This window comes from Leptinotarsa decemlineata, unplaced genomic scaffold (assembly GCF_025532065.1).
Source record: "Leptinotarsa decemlineata unplaced genomic scaffold, Ldec_3_MD MMD2_tig00001064_RagTag_RagTag, whole genome shotgun sequence".
Lineage (NCBI taxonomy): Eukaryota > Metazoa > Arthropoda > Insecta > Coleoptera > Chrysomelidae > Leptinotarsa > Leptinotarsa decemlineata.
Genome location: NW_027412558.1, coordinates 13,280,824 through 13,300,051, shown reverse-complemented (window position 1 = coordinate 13,300,051; position 19,228 = coordinate 13,280,824). Strand labels below are relative to the sequence as shown.

Here is a 19,228-nt window from a genome sequence, read left to right as displayed (position 1 = left end):
CTTGTTTTATGAGGGTGAACATATTTCTCCACTTTAAATTTATGAAAGTTTGTATGAATATGCCTGTTTTAATTTCATTCGGAAAAATGGTTTATTCATTGGATGACCCCAGAGAACATTTTTTATCGCCGACATTTCAAACTGTTGATAATTATCTACAATCGAAAGTTTGAGAGTCACATGTAATTCAAAGTGGTACTATCAGCTGAAAAAATATTACTTTCTGCCAGATACTTCAAATTCTAGAAATTAAAAAAAAAGTTTTTCGCATGATTTCAATAGATTTCAAATATCTTATAGCTAGACAAAAATATTGTACAGGGTGTAACATGAGTACGTTAAAATATTCAAGTGTTGTATTCCTGAGACAATGTTAATAAAGAAAGTCTATAAAAACTTGTGTCCTGAAATGCTTCCTTTCGGAGATACAGGGTGTTGAAATTTAATTTTTTTGTTCGTTTTGCGCACTTAAAAAGTGCGCAACAGATGCAAACTTAGGATAAATGAAAGCAAAGAACTTCACAATCAGAGAATAAGGGATAAACTGCTTGCCACAACGTTGGAAATTACTTTTCGACAGCGTCTAGTCAGACGAATTTTGAAACAGCTCAATATCAACAAGGGTTCTGGCCCTGATAAAGTGCCCGTCATTGTACTTAAAAAGTGCGCAAATGAACCGGTATTTTGCAGAATTTTCAACCTGTCGTACAAGAAAGGGCGTTTTCCTTCTTGTTGGAAGATTGCTCGAGTGCAGCCCTACTCCTGAAAAAGGCTAGAAAACTTTTCCAAATAACTATAGACCCCTGGCCTGGCTACTGTCAACTAAGGAAACACCTCCATAATATGGGGCTAGTAGACACACCTCTATGCAGGATGTGTGAACAGGAAGATGGGACTGTCAGGCATGTCCTGTGCGAGTGCCCGGAGTTATCGTCCATAAAAGAGTGTGTGTTCGGCGAGTCTTGGCCTACACCTGCCGATATAAAGGAGATGTCTCCCAGCGACCTGTCCACCTTCCTGGAAAGGACAGGATGGACGATGACCTAAGAGGACAACTCCTCGGGAGGATGTACAATGGGTCACATGTGGCCTAAGTGCGTGGGCTTACACTCACCCTCCCTACTCTACAGATACAGAACTATAGACCAGTCGCTTTGCTTTCAGTGATATTAAAAATCATGGAGAAAGTCGTAAACCACCATATCCTGGAATATTTGGAAGGCTTTAACATCTTTAGCGATAATCAATATGGTTTTCGGAAACAAAGAACAACAAGCGACCTTCTATTGTATGTCACCCATATTTGTGATAACATAATAGAGAAACATGGAGAGTCAAGAGCTGTTGCGCTTGATATTTCTAAGGCCTCTGACCGTCTGTGGCATGAGAGTTTGCTGGCCAAACTTCGATGCTATAGCTAGCTTGTCGGATTATTTTTATGTAGAAAGAACGTTCCCTGCAAGTGGCTGTCGATGGATATCTCTCGAATACTTTCACCATCAACGCTGGTGTTCCCCAGGGAACCAACACGCTCTCACTTTTGACTAAAAAATACTAAATTTCAAAAATCCCGCATTTTTATATGGCAAAGTTATATACAGGACGGATGTGCATCTTCGGAGAAAAAATATGATCCATATTCCTGTACACAATAAAGAAATTTATTAAAGGTAATTTACGTATCAGATATTTCTTCACGGCAATCTCCTGGTTGTTCCCGAGTTGTCTACATCAATTCACACCTTCAAAAAAATATAAAAACACATTTCGGTAATTATATTTGAGTTCTATTCAAATCCTGGTGCTGGAATATTTATTTATGTTTGTTATGGTTTATGTGGAAGAATTGGTTTTAAGACTTAGAATAATCCATTCATTTACCTCGTTATCTAATCTGAAGAATATTTTATGTTATGGTAAACAATAAAGCATAATTATTATTTTTTTTCACCGTAGTGTGCGCTGGTCAGGCCCTATCCCCCGAAGCCAGGGCGCGCCAGCTTTGTCAACCAATGACCACTCCCCACACCGTGGGGTAGGTGATCATTGGGTCCGAGAATCATGAGCAAGCGCAGTAAGCCAAGAATGATAGAATGGTAGAGAGAACAGCATTCCACCAAGGACTCCAATAATCAGAACAATCATCTTGACAGAGTGATCTGGATAGAGTCTGCGGAGTTCGAAGAGATAATTTCGATATTTTATCGGTTTTTCCTCTTCTTTTCTGACGATATTTATCTCGTCAGGAGCTGAAAACTACACGACAAATATCGTTTTGCTCTGGTGGTCGAGAAGGACTACATCAGGCTTATTAGCTTGCATGAGCCTGAGAATGGGAAACGAGTAGTTCCAATAAAGTCGGCACTTATCGTTCCCCATAACGGATTCAATATCCCCCGGAGCGTAGGGCAACACCGGTGTCTCGTCAATACCGTAAGAGTGCCGTAGATGATAATATAGCACACTTAGGGCCGCGTATGCTGCACATGCTGATAGCAAGTTCATTAGGGTATCGGGCGCCTCCGGCAGGCCCTGCACCTTGTGTCAGGAACCTCTATACCCATCACACGACTGCGGTAGACTAAGGTGTTGAAGATACCATCCTGGCAAGCCATGATGAACCCCTCAGTTTCCGACTTCAGACCACTCAACCTGAAAAAAGCGAACGTCAGCCGCTTTGATAAGCCAAGGTCTCCAATGTTATTGAAGAAGACCCTGTGCATTGGTTTATCCTTGTGTTGCCGCAGAAGTAAGATGATCTCTGCGCCTTTTATCTGATCTTTCTGCTAAACGGGTTCCAACTCGGTGACAGAGTTGTGCTCACCTCGTTCAGTGTCGAAAACTATACCGAGGTCATCAGCTACTCGGGCAGCTGCCCTAAAGAGCTGCTCTTTCATGGTCACGGACCATGCAGAGAAGGGGATCCGAACTCCCGGCGACTTTACAGACTGTATCCAGTACCATTCTGTCATGTAGACACTCCAAACTCAAAAGTCCACGGCCACCCTGTTGGGAGAAGTACAAACTCCAATAGAGATGCTTCATTTTTCGAGTCTTCACGTCGAGTTGATATAACTGACCTAAAAACTTGGCAAGTTGACTTGGGTGTCACACCAATAGGTTGTTCCACTTATGTTTCGCTTGCGTATACGCAGCTATTTTTAAAGTACTTTCTTGGTTTTTTCTCATTTTGTCTTCAATCGAGGACCGCGTGCCCGGTACTGACGATGCCCAATAGGCTGAAACAGCTGTATACCGGTGGTTCTTAAATTGAAATCAATATGGGAATGATCAAAGAGTACTTATCTATTCATTTTTTATATACATATATATATATATATATATATATATATATATATATATATATATATATATATATATATATATATATATATATATATATATATATATATATATACATTACACATAAATCTGCTCAAATTTTCCAAGGGTTGCTGTGGAAGGTATGTGTAGGAGCTAAAAACGATTTCAAGTGTAATAATACCATTGTCCAATGTAAGTTCTTTTTTCATCGCCTGGTGCATTATATGAACAGATAGGAAGGCACTTTGTGAAACAAAGTGCCTTCAACACATAGCACACATAGTGAGGAGAGTTAACAAACCAGGTCGTGAAGTTTCCAGGGAAAGTTGTTTTACCCACCTGATGATAACATACCAAAGCCCACTGAGCTTTCATATGCGACACGTCAATCTAAAACATTATTTAGGCTTGGAGAAGCAATCCCTGCAAACTTGGAAAGCTCATTACGACATTGTCGCCGAAGAATGGCCTACCTAGTGAAAAACACGAATTAAATTTGACATCCTAAACATCCGAACGACAAAACATTCAAGACAAGCTAGGGATCGACCTATCTACGGCATGGACCCGAATTCCTTAATCAGATTCTTTGTCGGTTTTAATGACGTGAAGGGAAAAACGCACCTGGAATTTCATTAAGGACGACAAATGAAATTCTGGAGAAGAAAATAATTGCACAGAACACAATCGGGCTGTCCAATTGACCACATTTGAGTGAGTTTATGAAAGGAGTTCCGAGAAATTGGAGTTTTGTGAGATAATATTTTCGTATATATGCTTTCGAATCGAATTTAATAGAGAAGTTGGCGAATTCATAAAATGCAAAAGTTCAAGTTCTGTTGTTGTTTAATTCGTGAATCTTTACGTCATACTACGATTTATCTTATGCATAGTATACTTTTCATTACAGAAGAAATCAGAGAGGTTAACATGACAATGAAAACAGTAGTTAAATGCTAGTTATTCAGTTCAAATGAGAATGAAACGGTGAAAAATAAATAAAGAAATGAATTAGTGGCCTGAGAGTTGATGACAAATTATGAGAAGGTATTCTAGGCAATCCAAAATAGATTAATAACTTCAGATCACACTCGTTCATACTTTTGAAAAGTATATAGAATACTATGAAATATATGAATAAAAGGAGTTTATCTGAATCAATCTGATATTATAGAAGATATTATGATAAGAAGAAAAAAATGTTATATAATATATACCTTTTTATCGGTGGGGAAGCGGCTATACTGTTGCATGGACATACTCGAGCGCATCAGATATTGATAGCATCAATGTCCTACGTATTTTTAATAATGTTGGTATGTTAATCTGATCGTTTGCATGATGTGGGTAGTTGTACGTAATGGTTAAAAGTGGTGAAAAACATAAAAAGTTCAACTTCTCTTTTCTTCATTATGATTTTCTACCACGTAGTAACGGCTACAATCATCAATTAATTGATTAATTAATCATCATCTTCATCTTCATCAATAACGAGTCTCTGTGATCAGCTGTGATGGCGTCATGACAACAGAATTCAGAGTGGGGACGGAGTGAGAGAGTAATAGATAGAAAAAAGTTAATAGAGAATAGAGGAATAGAAACTCGGAGAGGAAAATATAGGTATCACACAGCTGCGCGCATTTAACTTTATCGACGAATTTTTGTTATTTCGGCTTGCGGAAATCGTCAGATTATATATTTTCCATTATCCTTGAATTATTTCCTTCAAAATAAAAAAAATTAGCTTCGCTCGAGAATGTCGAAATGACGTTATTTTTTTACAACTTTGCTGCCCTCCCCTTTCTTTACGTCACTCTCAAATTGTCAGATTACTGGAATATATACTTTTTAGCAGGTAATTAACTCACCCTACCTTAATCTGACGCGCTCGAGAATTTCTGATGATCAATTTTTTTTACTAATCTGATCCTTTATCCCTCACAGGCGGCCTTATATATGGGGCTCATATTTGGTGGAGGTACTTAACCGGATACAAGGTATCCCCCTGTATATTAATCTGCCGCGCTTTAGTAACTCCCGAAATCCCCGCTTGGGCTCACTGTGCGCCTAGATGAAACAGTTTGAAACCCCACAAAACGTTCTACCACATTACCATCTTTAACATATCTGAAAACGATTGAAAATTGTGATGTACAGGTAATTTCGGTAGTTTCATCAATTTTTCATGCAAAAAAAGAAACACTTTCAATCTCCTTGCTTATATTTTACTTAATAATAATATGCCACACTGTCTATAAACTCATTTTGGATGGTTTTTGAGCTGCCCGAAAAAACGCTACCGTTTAAAAAAGTGTTAAATTGTGAATCATATTTGCCCCATAACAATTAAAGTTCTTTGTAATTGCCGTGATTAATCGAATCTTCGGTTTCATCGTGTCCGCGAAAAGCTAATTCTTGGGAACCCAAATAAATCGTAATATCGATAAGTCTTTTTAAATTCGATCGATTTTCCTCAACCTGATCATTAAAAGAAATTATGACCTCTTTTTGACCTGTATCTAAAGCTGTCGCTATATTTTGTTTGCTAAACAATTTTAATTTACAAGACGAAAATATATGCTCCTTAAATTTAAAATGTCTTTCTGTAGAACGAGGTAAATTTTTTAAATCGGAGTATCCTATTTTAGACCACGTTTGGTATTCGGTTTGTACGGAAAATAAAACACATGGCCAACAAAAAAGTTTTTCTCGTTCAATGGAGGTGGTTAACCAATCGCATTAATCATACCAACTAATATTAAATCCTCGATTTTGTCGTTTATCTGCCGCTTTAATTGAAATCAAATTCAGTTGAGGCCTTCCCAGAGTTTTAATGATGTAAAATTTATTATCATAAAATAAAGACTTAAAATTATTTGTCAGCAACCAATCGACTATATCGTCAGATTTTTTAATTTCGTCCAACTTATCCATAATAAATGGAAAAAAAAATTAACGAAAAGTGGAAACCTAAAAACACCTTGAAATTGAAAGAAAACACTACTGCCTGTTTTATACACAAATATTATCAAGAAACACTAAAAGGATTTACCGAAATATTTTTCAGTCCCGGTCCGTTACGGCATCCCGTCCGAATAATTAAATAAAAAACAAATGCATTCGTACAGTAACGGAGACCAACTAGAGGCTAGCCTCCTCTAACGCTACAATTTCCGCAACTGAAATTACAAATCGGGACATATATCGCTAGTTGGTTCGGTCTCGCGGAGCTTATGTTTTTTGTTGGCTCCCTTGCAACGTATGGCATTTATTATGATATTGTTTTTTCGGGCATATTATGTATTTATATTCGAAATTAATGGTGAAGTAATGATACCCAAGCATTTTTAGAAAACAATAATCATAATTATTTGTCAATATCTTTGAATTTATTGCGATGAATAGCCTCAAATTTTATGGGGAGGCTAAGCCTCCCTTGCCTCCTCTGACGAGCCGCCGCTGATTTATATATATATTCCATTTCATCTGCCACTTAAATATTATGGCTTTACTGATGTGCGGTTTCAGATCGTTATAATAAATGTCGAGGTGAGTAATTGTGCACTCTTGAAGTTTTGTGGCATCCTTGGCAAAACTATCGGCCTTCTCATTGCTCTCTATTCTGATATGTGAGGGAGCCCAAAGAAATTGGATTTGAATGTTGTTTTGATGAATATTTAATAGTTCTGTTTTAATCTTCCGTGCAATCGAAAAATTTCAAATGCAATATGTAGATAACGGAAGGTTCGCATGTTATTACTTGCTTCCAAGCTTAGAACTGGTCATTAGTTGCCCCCCAAAGATGTCGCTTATCAGTGTACAGGCATAGTTGGTGCTTCTGGTTACATATCCATTATTTTTCGATCCTATCACCTTCCACTCATCATTTGAATCATTGCCCATAGCGGAGTCAACAGGAGGTTTTCCATCTTCAGTGTAAAATTTAACCAAATCAATTAACTCATGCTTGGTCGTTCTTGGAATTTTGAAAGATAAGTAGTCAAACTGCCCCACAAAACGACACAGTCCAACTATAACCGTGGTAAACGTCTATCTCTCGTGCTCAGGCTGTTGTTCAGCAAATTGTAGAGTGGTGTGCATGCGATCAGGGCTTGCAAAATCTAGTTGATGTAACAGTAATTGCTTTGATTGAGCAGACCCTTTGGCTGCAAACTCACTGCCCTACCGTCGATCGATATAGTTAGAAACTCCCCCATCATGTAAGAATCAGGATCCACAAACTGGTCGAACCTTCGACTCCAACTCCATTAGGAAATAGTTCTTTTTTGGACTATGCGGGTTTGGCTGAAGGACTGAATTATGTCTTATTCAGAGTTTCCTTCTCCTCTTCTGTCAAAGCTTGGCCGTTTTGCTACTAGTCTTCCACCACACTGCACATCTCCGGTTCACTGTTGTTCGGGTAACCATGAACCGAAAGATTTTGTTGCGCATAAAGATGAGGATTGGACAGCTTCTTTGGAGAAAGATAATTGTAATAGATAACGCTCGATTGGAAATGAGGATAGGACAGGATTGGCTGTACCACCCTCTAGGATTATAGATTAAATGATTATAACACTGAACCAAATGATCCAATAGCACACAAAATTCAACATGCTCACCTGGTAATTGCGTTACGCTTTCAATAAGTTTCTTAGTCACCTCTAAGGATGAAACATTATCAAATGCTGACGATTCGATAGCAGGAAAGGTTTGTCTGGGATTTAGCGTTGGTGAACAGCACCTATTCAATAAGTTGCCCAAAGTGTCTGCCAATTCCGAATTCAGTATCCGCAAAATTTTCGTGTCACTGTAATCTGAAAATTAAGAATAACGCATTACAAACATGCAATGCAATATTGCAATTTTCGTAGAGATCTAATTTTTTTATTACAGCTCATATTACTGGTTGATAATGTAACCTTCTAAAGGTGAATAGCATTTTTGAAAATCATAAAGTTGGTCAGAATAATTAACCATCCAACATATGCCTCATTGTCGAAGATACAATCTTACTTACTAACAGTTTATAATATAGAAATAAAAAATGTATACAGAGTGGAACGATGAAAACGAATCAAGGACCAATTTTCCATAGTTGGAGTTCGAAGACAAAATGTCGCTCAGGCTCATTGAATCGGAAAATCTCTCAACTTTTTTACTATCACTGCCTCGGTGGGGAGAAAATCAAACCTCAAGTCTCAAGTCTGACATTATTTTTATTCACTTTTACATTTGTGAAGCTATCACGATATTTTATCAAGAATTGCTTCAATTGGATTTCAATACTTAAAATAGAAAAATAAAAGCATTCATCTACGTTTAGTAGCTCTCAATATTTGGACAGTATTTGAAATACACTGAGCTGCCTAGAAGTGGAATAAATATGAATTTTTAACTATTATTAAAATGACAGGTGCGTTAATATTACAGCACAGTTATTCAATGGCTAAAACCCAAATGAGCATGATAACCAGAAATATATTGCTAAACTCGTAGCCTCAGAAGTGTTTTAAAATGACATAAATTCCACCCGTATAAAATTCCTCTTTTGCTTGTTTGAAATTTTAGGATGTATAAGTGAAAACATGATAAATAACTAAAAATTGTTGTTGCATACCTATTCTTCAGATGAATCTTTGGTTTTCATGAAAGTGATTATAAATCATCATAACTGTCGGTATTGGTCTGACAAAAACATGAAGTTCTCATACAACAACCTGAGAAGCTGAGCCGTAGGTGAATTGGAGAATGTTGGTTTAGTTTTGTAATTACCTATGTCAATTATATACTCATAGCCAAACTTCTTCAGCTAAGACCGACACCTGTAAGTCAATAATGAAACTTTGCCAGTTATTCTGTTTGGAATATGTTTTTCAGTTAACCAGCTGTCGCAACCCTACGAACGATAACCCCCGAAGTCGAAACTTGTGCGAGCTAGGGATTAACGAGGTCTTATCTTTTAACGTGTGATTCCTAACACGTTTCCAGTTATTACTTTATGAGAATAACGTGCCCTCGATGTTTCTCAGAAAAATTACACTCAGTACAGTAAATAGAGATAATTTCGTGTCACCTTCAGAATAAAACATTATCCACCAATTTAATTCACAACGGTACGCCAATAAACCAAAATCTCTCTCCTCTCCGAGTATTGGAAAATTATTCCGTACTCGCTCTCGAATAGATCTGAATGTTCTATTAAAGTTCTTTCATTCATTCGTAAAGTCTCGAAACGGAATTCGATAATCTCAAGGTTATGTATATAAGGTAGGTCAGAGACTTCTAAATTGTGAAAAACCGTGGAGCTTAGGCTAGGGCACTTTAGTAAAGTAACATCGCGTTTTATTTTGAATGCATAGTTTTCCATTCAAATACATTTCTCAGATTCGTAACAATGTTTTGCAACATATAATTAATTATTTTTAATAACATGAATAAAAAAATCGATCCGTGAAAGCCATTTTTCGTACACTTTTGTCTAATTACCACTAGTTGACTTTATTTATACGACCGAAACCGGTCCTATAACTAATAGTATAACTAATAGTAATTCGACAAAAGCGTTTTTATTCATTTCATTAAAGTGATCATGAATTACCGTAAAATAAAGAAGTCATCAATAACACATATAATTAATTCTATTTCATAGTGAAGTCTCATTTTTCTCTAAATAATCAAATGTTTAGGAGAATCTAAGTTATATATGATCAACATTTATATTACATAACTCGCCCGTTCATAGTACTATGTTCAGCGTAACAAGTGTGAATCTTATAATGACTCGCTGTAAAAAAAATAAGATTGATTCTTCAAAGTGATTATTTTAAATGAATTGCACGTGATAAATATATCAGGGCCAATAATTTTTCATTATCAGTTAAGGAGGAGAAAATAATAATATCATCTAATAATCGGTAATCAAATAAAAAAATAATGAATCAGGAAATATCAAAAATCTGGCCTTAATTTCCCTCGATGTATGATGGTGCTTGGAGTTCTTGGCAATGTCCTAAAGAGATGACGACAACTTGTAGGCAGTGCTCTTATAAAAAAATTGTTCCACTGTTACATGAATATAGAGTAGAGGAGTTCTCAGGAAATGTAGATATATGATTCTGCCAATTAGTACCAATACTTCGGATTCGGCTGACGAAGGTGATTCGGATACTGGAGTCGATCAAACTTATTATATAACAAATTCTGAAGTCGGAAGCTTTTCTCAGCTGGCTGAGTTGGTACTCTCCAGAAGAAACCCTGCGAGAGAATTAGGAATAAATTTTCACGTGATTGGAAAATAGGCCAATTCCCCTTTTTTTTAAAGCAAATGAAATTATAATAAAACTATGGACTAAAAAAACTTACCCCAGTAAAGAAAGGTTTCTATTTCAAATAGGTATAAAACCTACTATTAAATGATCTACAAAGTGATGAAAAAGCAATAGCCATACAGCATAACAAATCCAATTAAGAAATAATGCATAAACGCAATTTGCTGAGGCAGAGAGAGGCAAAGCCGCTTATCATATCACATCGCCTTGGTAACTATCCACAATATTCAAAAATATTTTCAGAGGACAGAAATGGAGTTTGGGATTCGTAAGAGTGAAATCGTGTGCCATCTAATAGAGACAGGTAGAACTTGGAATGTTCTAGGTATAAACAACATTATATATGATAAATATTAGGTTCGAATTCATTCTTGGCTGGTGGCGCCTATCAGTAAAAAGCATCACTAGGACAGTACAAAATGAATTGATCGTGATCGAATATGACATGTATACAGGTAATTTCATAAAATAGTTCGCGTTATACTCTGAACAAAAAAAACGTTACAAGTTTGAGATGTGGATACAGAAAAGAAGGGTTGCAATGATCTTTAACTTGTGGCCAGTGTAATGGGCAAGCTTGTCTTAGTGCTTCACCTCAGAGTAATATCAATGAAGACGGTAAATTTGACCCCGAAATCCAACAAATGTCGTTGAAGACGAGAATTTGAAGTTTTACAGCGACTGGAAGACAATGAAGAAGAAGAAAATTATTATTAGAACTTGTAGTTCTTATTATTTTTTGAATTTCAACGTTCATAAATGTATCAAATGGTATTTTTGTACAACTGTTATTGAAAGCGACATTTTTATTGTTTCTCAAGAGTATTAAAAAATGATGATGTTTTCAACGTAGCGTTTACACTAGTGTTGAAAGTTTTAACACGATTTTTTTCAACCAAATAGCATAACATAATTATTTAAATTTCGAAGAAGTTTCATTATGAACAATAGGTATAGATACAATTGAATTCTGTTACAAATATATTATAATATATTAAACACTAGCAAGAACTTTAAATGTGACTTTAAATAAAACGCGTGAGCTGTAAATAATACTGTTTTTTAACTACTAACCTGAGAAACTGTTATTATTTACTCCATTCACCTAACGAGAATTAATATTTCTCACCCTTGGTAAATAATGATAATAAAAAACACCTAGGTAAATAATGAGAACAATTCTATAATTTTAAAGATATTCACAGAAACTTTTGTTAACTCAATTATCAACTAGAAGTAGGAAATTGAACATTGGAAATACGAATTATCTAAAAGAACAATTCGTTCAGACCACTCTCAACACCCTACACAGTAGGTTACTGGACTGACACCTATCAGAAAACAACTACTCCCCTGCTAATACCACGAAGGGCGTTGGATTATATCCGTCAGTGCAGGATTCTTCACAGAAGTTATTCCTGCATATGCTGTTGGCGATACAACTGTCGCAATAGATTTTCAATTATTGGAACACACTTGCAGACCGGTTTCGGGCTGTTTGACCACTCATCAGTGCAAGGTAGTGTATATCATCAACATAAAGTCGATGATTTCCGATAATTGAAAATCGAATTCCGTCAGAGTATCATTCCTCGAACTAAGCTGAAGACTACAACAAACAACAGGTTTGTCGTCGCTCCATCTACCTGTGAACGAGGTAACCAACTGCATGTATGCCCACTGACTATACGTGATTGGAAATACGCTTGAAAATTATTTGAAATTATAATTAATTGTACAATTGTGACAAATCATGTGTATTCCACCATTTCCTGTATTGCTGGAACTAACATTTGGACCAGGTAAATTCACTTCTGTATTACAAACAATCCTCGTATTTTGAACGCATTTTCCACTAAACCTTTGAACCTTTTTCCACTAAATTATCTTCAACATGGACGTTTTCTAAGACAGCATCTTGACGTGTATGGCGTGTTTTCAATCGGGACTGCAGGTTGACCTCGAATGATACTCTGAATAAGGGGTCGGCAAGTAGTTTAAGGATACAACTGATGATAATTAAGTTATTCATTATTTTGGTTTCAAATCAAATTCTGAATTATAAAACACAAGACCTAAAATTAATGTGAGAAACTACACCGACGGTCTTGAGCCAGTTTTTTATAGTTTGGTTCTAGAGAGGAGCAGTAAATTCGAAGTGATGAAAAGAGAAATGAAAATTTCTATGTTTTTTACCATTTTTACCATTTTCATTTCTCTTTTCATCATGATCTCCTACCACGTAGTAACAGCTACATCCATCAATTTATTAAATTCGAAGTGTATCTTCTGGGTGGGCACCCGTAAATCTAGAAGGATATTTGTTTTTTTTTTCATTTTAAATTCATCTTGGAGAAAGATGTTTCACATACGTATGTCGAGCTAAACATAGTGGTCAAATTTATAGCTGATTTCTAGCAATTTCCATATTTTTTTGGAACATGTTTGGCCCAAAATTTCTCAGTGGATACTGTTTCGTACATTTGCAAAGACACATATTCATGTAAGTCAATTATCTCTATTTGAAGTGATGGCTTTGACAGATTAAACAACTTGGCAGCCACATCTGTCCATTCTGCCGTCACATCAACTTCAAATGACGATTCAGGGAACGGAAATAGTTTGCCCCCTCTGTAAAATCTTGGAATCTTGTAGCAAATTCGTTCCAAGTATCGACGAGAAATTTTACATACAAACACTGCAATGTTTTCTTCAGCGTTCTTTTTATATTCAAGAATTTATACTTGGTATAGAACACATTACAATATTTGGCGGTCTGCGGTTCGACCTTTCGCGAACCGCATAGAAGACGAGATATTCGCAATAGATGTGTAAGAAATCGATTTTTTGACCTTGGACACCCTACGATAAATATGTTTTGAGACATGTTTCAAAATAAAAGTTTATACAAGTTCATAATATACCTATTATAATATATTATATCTGACTATCATTCATTCCGAGATGTAAATCCTAACATTCCTGGTGTATTTTACAATTTTTCAGTTTATTTTCAAACAGCAGACTGATTTATTCCAATTTGAGCCAGAGGCCCAATAGTCTACAAATCATAGCCTGTCAAAATTAATTACTTTCTCAAAACTCACTTCCATCACTATGCGCCACTCCTTCCCTTAGTAAAAAGTAACGTAATCCATCGGTTGTATAAGTCGTCGCCCTTTCGAAAGGACAAACTACATTTCCTTTCGATTTCGACATCTTTTCGCTATCCACCGTCCAATGAGAATGGCAGAATAATGATTTAGGTGGTTCCAAATTAGCAGCCATCAAGAATGCAGGCCAGTAGATACCATGAAATCTGGAATAAAAAATTTAAAGAGGCATCTTGTTACCAAACAAGTATTCAAAAATTGAGGAAATGAAATGTTCAATAAAGGGGCAATTGTAGATATGAGGTCTGTTAAAAAAATTTGATGAACTTTCATTTTATCTGAAAATATTGACCGAACCACATTGCCTCAATATCTAACATTTCGTTGGTTTTTAGACTTATTAGTTTTATACAAATCAAGTGTTACAATGTACTTGTTTTTCGATACTTCCTGTTGCCTGACGAGTGACCACTAGTCGAAAGCGCTTTGCAATAAGAAAGATATAATCTACGGGCCTGCTTTGATACAAATTGATGTAAATCGCTTACAAAAATACAAAACAATTGCATTCGTCTTTCTTATGGTGTGAGAAAATTCAACCATAGTTCGAGGAGTCAGGTTGCTAAAATCTAGCAGCTTCACCTACTCGTCAATACACATAAATTCCTCATTTACAAAAAGCCAAATTATATTTATGAAAAATATAAAACTTTTATATCTCAGAATAATTCGAATACACGAAACCGTCACACTTTTATTATTGCTCGTAGTTTTATTTACAACTCTATCAAACAATATAAGGCTCTGCCCAGTGAATTCAGACAGAACTTCAAAATAAAATTGAAAACATAAATGAAGTCTTCTGGATAGATGATATATTCATGTTATGCCTTGCTCATATGGTTGTCCCATTATCTCACTTTTGTGTATGTTTTGCTATATATTTTATTTTATTTAAGCTAAATAGATTTTTAATATTTACTTTGGAATTTATAGTCTTTATTTTGTTTTTTTTTTTGTTTCTTATCAATGTATACTAGGTAATTATTTTTATATTTCTATATAATACATGCTACCTGTCCCCTAGGTTGGGTTGTAAAACAGCCTCGGATGAACATCGCCCTTTCATTGATTTTTGTATCTACTTCTTCTTTATAAATGATTTATGTCAATGAATAAAGCCCATTTATTATTATTATCATTATTATTATTATTATTATTATTATTATACACTTTAATACAAAACTCTTCGATTCATTCATAAAAATTATTTTGGTATGTCCTTGAGCTTTCTCAGCGATTCAAGTTTTAGCTCCTCAATCGTAGCAAAACACCACCTTTTATAGGGTCTTTCCAATCTTGGTAACAGATAAAAGTCGCAGGGAGCCAAATCTGGTGAATATGATGGCTGTGGCATGATTACGATGTTGTTTTTTGCCAAAAAATCACGAACAAGCGATGGCGAGTGAGTATGTGCATAATCGTGATGTCAAAGCCATGAATTGTTTTTCCACAATAGCGAACGTTTTCTTCGTATTGCCTTTAGCAAGCGGCTCATAACATCAAGATAATACTCCTTATTCACCGTACGACCATGGTTGGTTTCGATGTCATAACCATATACCCATGATTCGTCACCAGTTATGTCCCTTTCAAATAAATCTGGATCGCCGTTGACTCAACAATTCCTGGGCGATTCAGAGGGTTCAGCAATTTTGAAACAAAATTGTGAGTTGAAAGTTTATCCAGTATCCACTTTCCCTTAATTCATTCATCTCTAATGATAATGTACGTTTCTATCATTTGCGATTATATAATAATAATAATAATACGTCTTTATTATTTTCCACAAAGAAAGTTGGAAAATAAAGAGCGAAGTTGATTTTCTCCAATGAAGCAATCACTTACTTCATCAGGAATATGTTCTCCCTCTTAACTCTATAAAGCATATTTTCCTCAATAATAAAAATGTAGTGAGTATAGACAATATACAGGGCTATTCAAATTCGTTTCTGTACATGGGGATCTCGTAAACGATAAGAGATAGAGTGTCGGTTAAATTGTGGCAAAGTTGTGTATTTTAGAGACCTATTCAATGATGTAAAGAAATCTAATATAGCTCTTTTAGTTCTGGAGATATACAGGAAAAACCAAAAAATCCCAAATAATGTTTTGCCTATATCTTCTTTATTCGCAGACATATTGAAAATCTGTCCACATTTTGCTATTGGAACTTGATGTGGGCTCTCAGAATATATCCATGAATCTTTTATACAGGGTGTCATCTGACTTGGGCCACCCCCATCTTTAAATTTTTAAATACGGACCTGTTTTTTGTTATAGTTTTTGAATCGTTGACGTTCACTTCATACTGAGAAATCAAATTCAATTTTATATTTCGGGATGTTTCGATTAAAATTGTGTGAATTATTCCCTTTTGAATTACGGCCCTGGAAATTGGTTGACTGAGTTGAATAAAAACATAATAGCAACTTTCACATCTCCCTATGTATCGTAGAGTTTTTCGAGAGTTTTTTTTTCATTTTTAGGTACCTATTCATATTTTTTCCATTGCTCTGAGCGTTTTCTACAATAAACTTCGAATAAGAAAACCTTTTATTATTTGAAACATATCTATATCAAAAATATATTATATGTGTTTTAATAAGCAGAACAAGAAATGATAGCAATAAAAACATTAATGGCGCAATAAATGTTCGAATTGGAGTCCTTCCATTTCGAGACATTTTCAAACTCGATTTTTCATATTATTTATTGCCCTTAATACACTTATTTGCTGCATTGTTGTGAAATCAGTCAAAATCCTCAATCTTGAGTCTTCCACGTTTTCTATCTCTCTGCCAGCGTAAATCCTATTTTTAAAAGTCCCCCATAGAAAATAGTCCAAAATAGTAAGATCTGGTGATCTTGCAGACCATCTTATTGTTCCATTATTTGTCTCGAAATGAATGGACTCCAATTCGAACATATATTGCGCCATTAATTTTTTCGTGTATATAAATTACTCACTTCATTTGAATTTTCATTATGATTATAGTGTTCGTTTCAGATGCTATTATTGCTACCATTTGGGGTTTTTTTGTTTTTCCTGTATATCTCCAGAACCAAAAGAGCTGTATTCGATTTCTTCACATCATTGAATAGGTTTCTAAAATACGCAACTTTGCTATAATTCAACCGACACTATATCTCTTATCGTTTATGAGATCCCCATGTACAGAAACGAATTTGAATAGCCCTGTATATAAAATACATAACTTACATTAATAGCTATAGTAAGGTTGCAAGAGGGTACTGGAGAGCACGTTAAGATAAAACTGACTTTTATTTTTCAAGTAGGAAATTTTATAATTTGACTCAAAATTTGTAATACTGAGTTTTTGCAAGAATTTAGGAATGGAGTTGCGCAATTTATTAATTTGATATGTAAAGGAACGTCTGAATATTTCCGTTTCAAATGCCGGTGGAGATAACAATCCTCCGAATCTCAAATTCGAATTGGGCACATTCGTTCTGAAAGTTATTTTTCTACAGAGATATATAGGAATTTTTGATAGGATAATTTGATGATATAATGAATTTGCATGATGAATTATTCTAAGTTCCATAACCAACCATCATATTTCAAGCAATTTGTGTGATATTCTTTGAAACTTTTTTATGTCATATATCAATTTTTCTGATTATTTTTATTGTAAACAGTAGTCAGATTTGGACCATAAAACGAATCCGCAAAATTTTAATTTGACAAAACTAATGTTTCACATATTATTTTAACACTTCTTGGAAAAAATTGCCGATTCCCATAAATCAATTTTAATGAGCTGATATGTTTTTCGAATTCCGTGTTAGGAATCACACGTTAAAAGGTAAGACCTCGTTAGTCCTTAGCTCGCACAAGTTTCCCAACTTCTGAGAGATGTCGTTCGTATGGGGGCGGCAGCTGATTAACGGAAAAACAGATTTTTTAAACAGAATCTTAGATCCGAGTCTAAGATGACTCCTGAATTTTTGGCTTCATTTACTACAGTTAAGAAATCATCTTTGATTTCAACTTTTATTTGCTGCATTTTGGCACGATTATACGCAGAACCAAACAATAATAATTTTGATTTAGTACAGTTGATGAATAAGCAGTGATCAGAAGCTGAATCAATGAAAGTCGCTAATTCCTCATTTATAATTTCACAAGCATTATCCACTAGGAAGGAGGGAGGAAAACTGTAGTAGATTTGGGTGTCATCTGCATAGACGTGAATCTTGCATAACTTCAGAGATTTGATCAAATTCAGAGTGTATATAGAAAAAAGCAACGGGCCCAGAATAGAGCCCTAAGGTACCCCTGACTTCAGTGTCAAATAGTCAGATTGGACTATTTCAGTTTCTACACACTGCTCCCCGCACAAAAGGAAGATTTGAGGTTACCGTTCCCTAGCGGTATATGTCTAGTTGTCAACATTTGCCGAATTTATTTGAGCCAAAATTATTTCCCCCAATTGTTATTCCTGATAAAAGTTAGTAGTGGACAGTTGCCATCTCTCTTTATCGTTCGCGCATATCAGAGGCACCACTAGATTTGTCAAGCTGTACTCTTTTTTCTCCTTACTTACTGTGAAATCTACTCTCTGTAGTTTCAACTCATCACGATTTTTTCTCAACCTATTTCACTTAGTGAAGATTTCCATGGTTGTAATAAGTCTCAAGCAATAAAATTTGATTATACACTATATTACATCCATATTACTATGATATGTGATATTTCCAAGAAACAATTTAGTGTATAGTCTCTTATTGTCTGTATTCATATTTCCTATTCATTTTTTGAGTATCGGGTGGATGATAAATATATTACTATTATTATCCCTTGCGTGTACCCATCCCCTTCATACCCAGACTCCTGTTTGAAATATGGTTTGTAATAACTTGCCAAACACATCGGAAGTATGATGAATGGTAGCAAAATTCAAATTATCTAGATGATTTTAGACACTCCGTCATTTTAGAAATGTTCGTGACTAGGATTAATTTCAAAAACTAATGAGAAAACATACCCATGAACGGAATAGTTTATCTTTATGGTTCAGCCACGAAAGAATTTGATGAATGTTTATCGTTAAAAAACAATAATGAACCACAAAACCTTCTTATATACTTATAATACATACGTAAAACGCCTTCCCCCTCCTAACTCTAAAACAGATATCAAGGTTGGACAAAATTTACGTAAAAAGGTATCATTCTTAGTGCTTTTTAATAAAAGAATTAGTACCTACAGTGCCATCACTCGCAGCCGGGACAATAATAACTTTTTTTAATTAAATTGAAAAACACAAACATTTGATTAGTCTCTCAATTCCGCAATCAACATTTGTTCATTTATGAAAATCGTACCCACCATTCCTAAGTATTGAGCCGTTTGTTACAATTTCTGAGAATCTA

The 19,228-nt window shown here is 35.2% G+C and overlaps 1 protein-coding gene across 1 annotated transcript in view; it reads right to left on the bottom strand.

Moving 5' to 3' along the window:
* Positions 1 to 19,228, bottom strand: part of MetRS-m (Methionyl-tRNA synthetase, mitochondrial) — a 58,858-nt gene that overhangs the window by 19,977 nt on the left and 19,653 nt on the right. Inside the window, exons 5-6 of the mRNA XM_074175716.1 lie at positions 13,763 to 13,974; positions 7,947 to 8,141 (exon numbers count right to left, since the gene is read on the bottom strand). Of these exons, the coding sequence (XP_074031817.1) occupies positions 7,947 to 8,141; positions 13,763 to 13,974 (407 nt within the window). The remainder of the gene's footprint in view (positions 1 to 7,946; positions 8,142 to 13,762; positions 13,975 to 19,228) is intronic.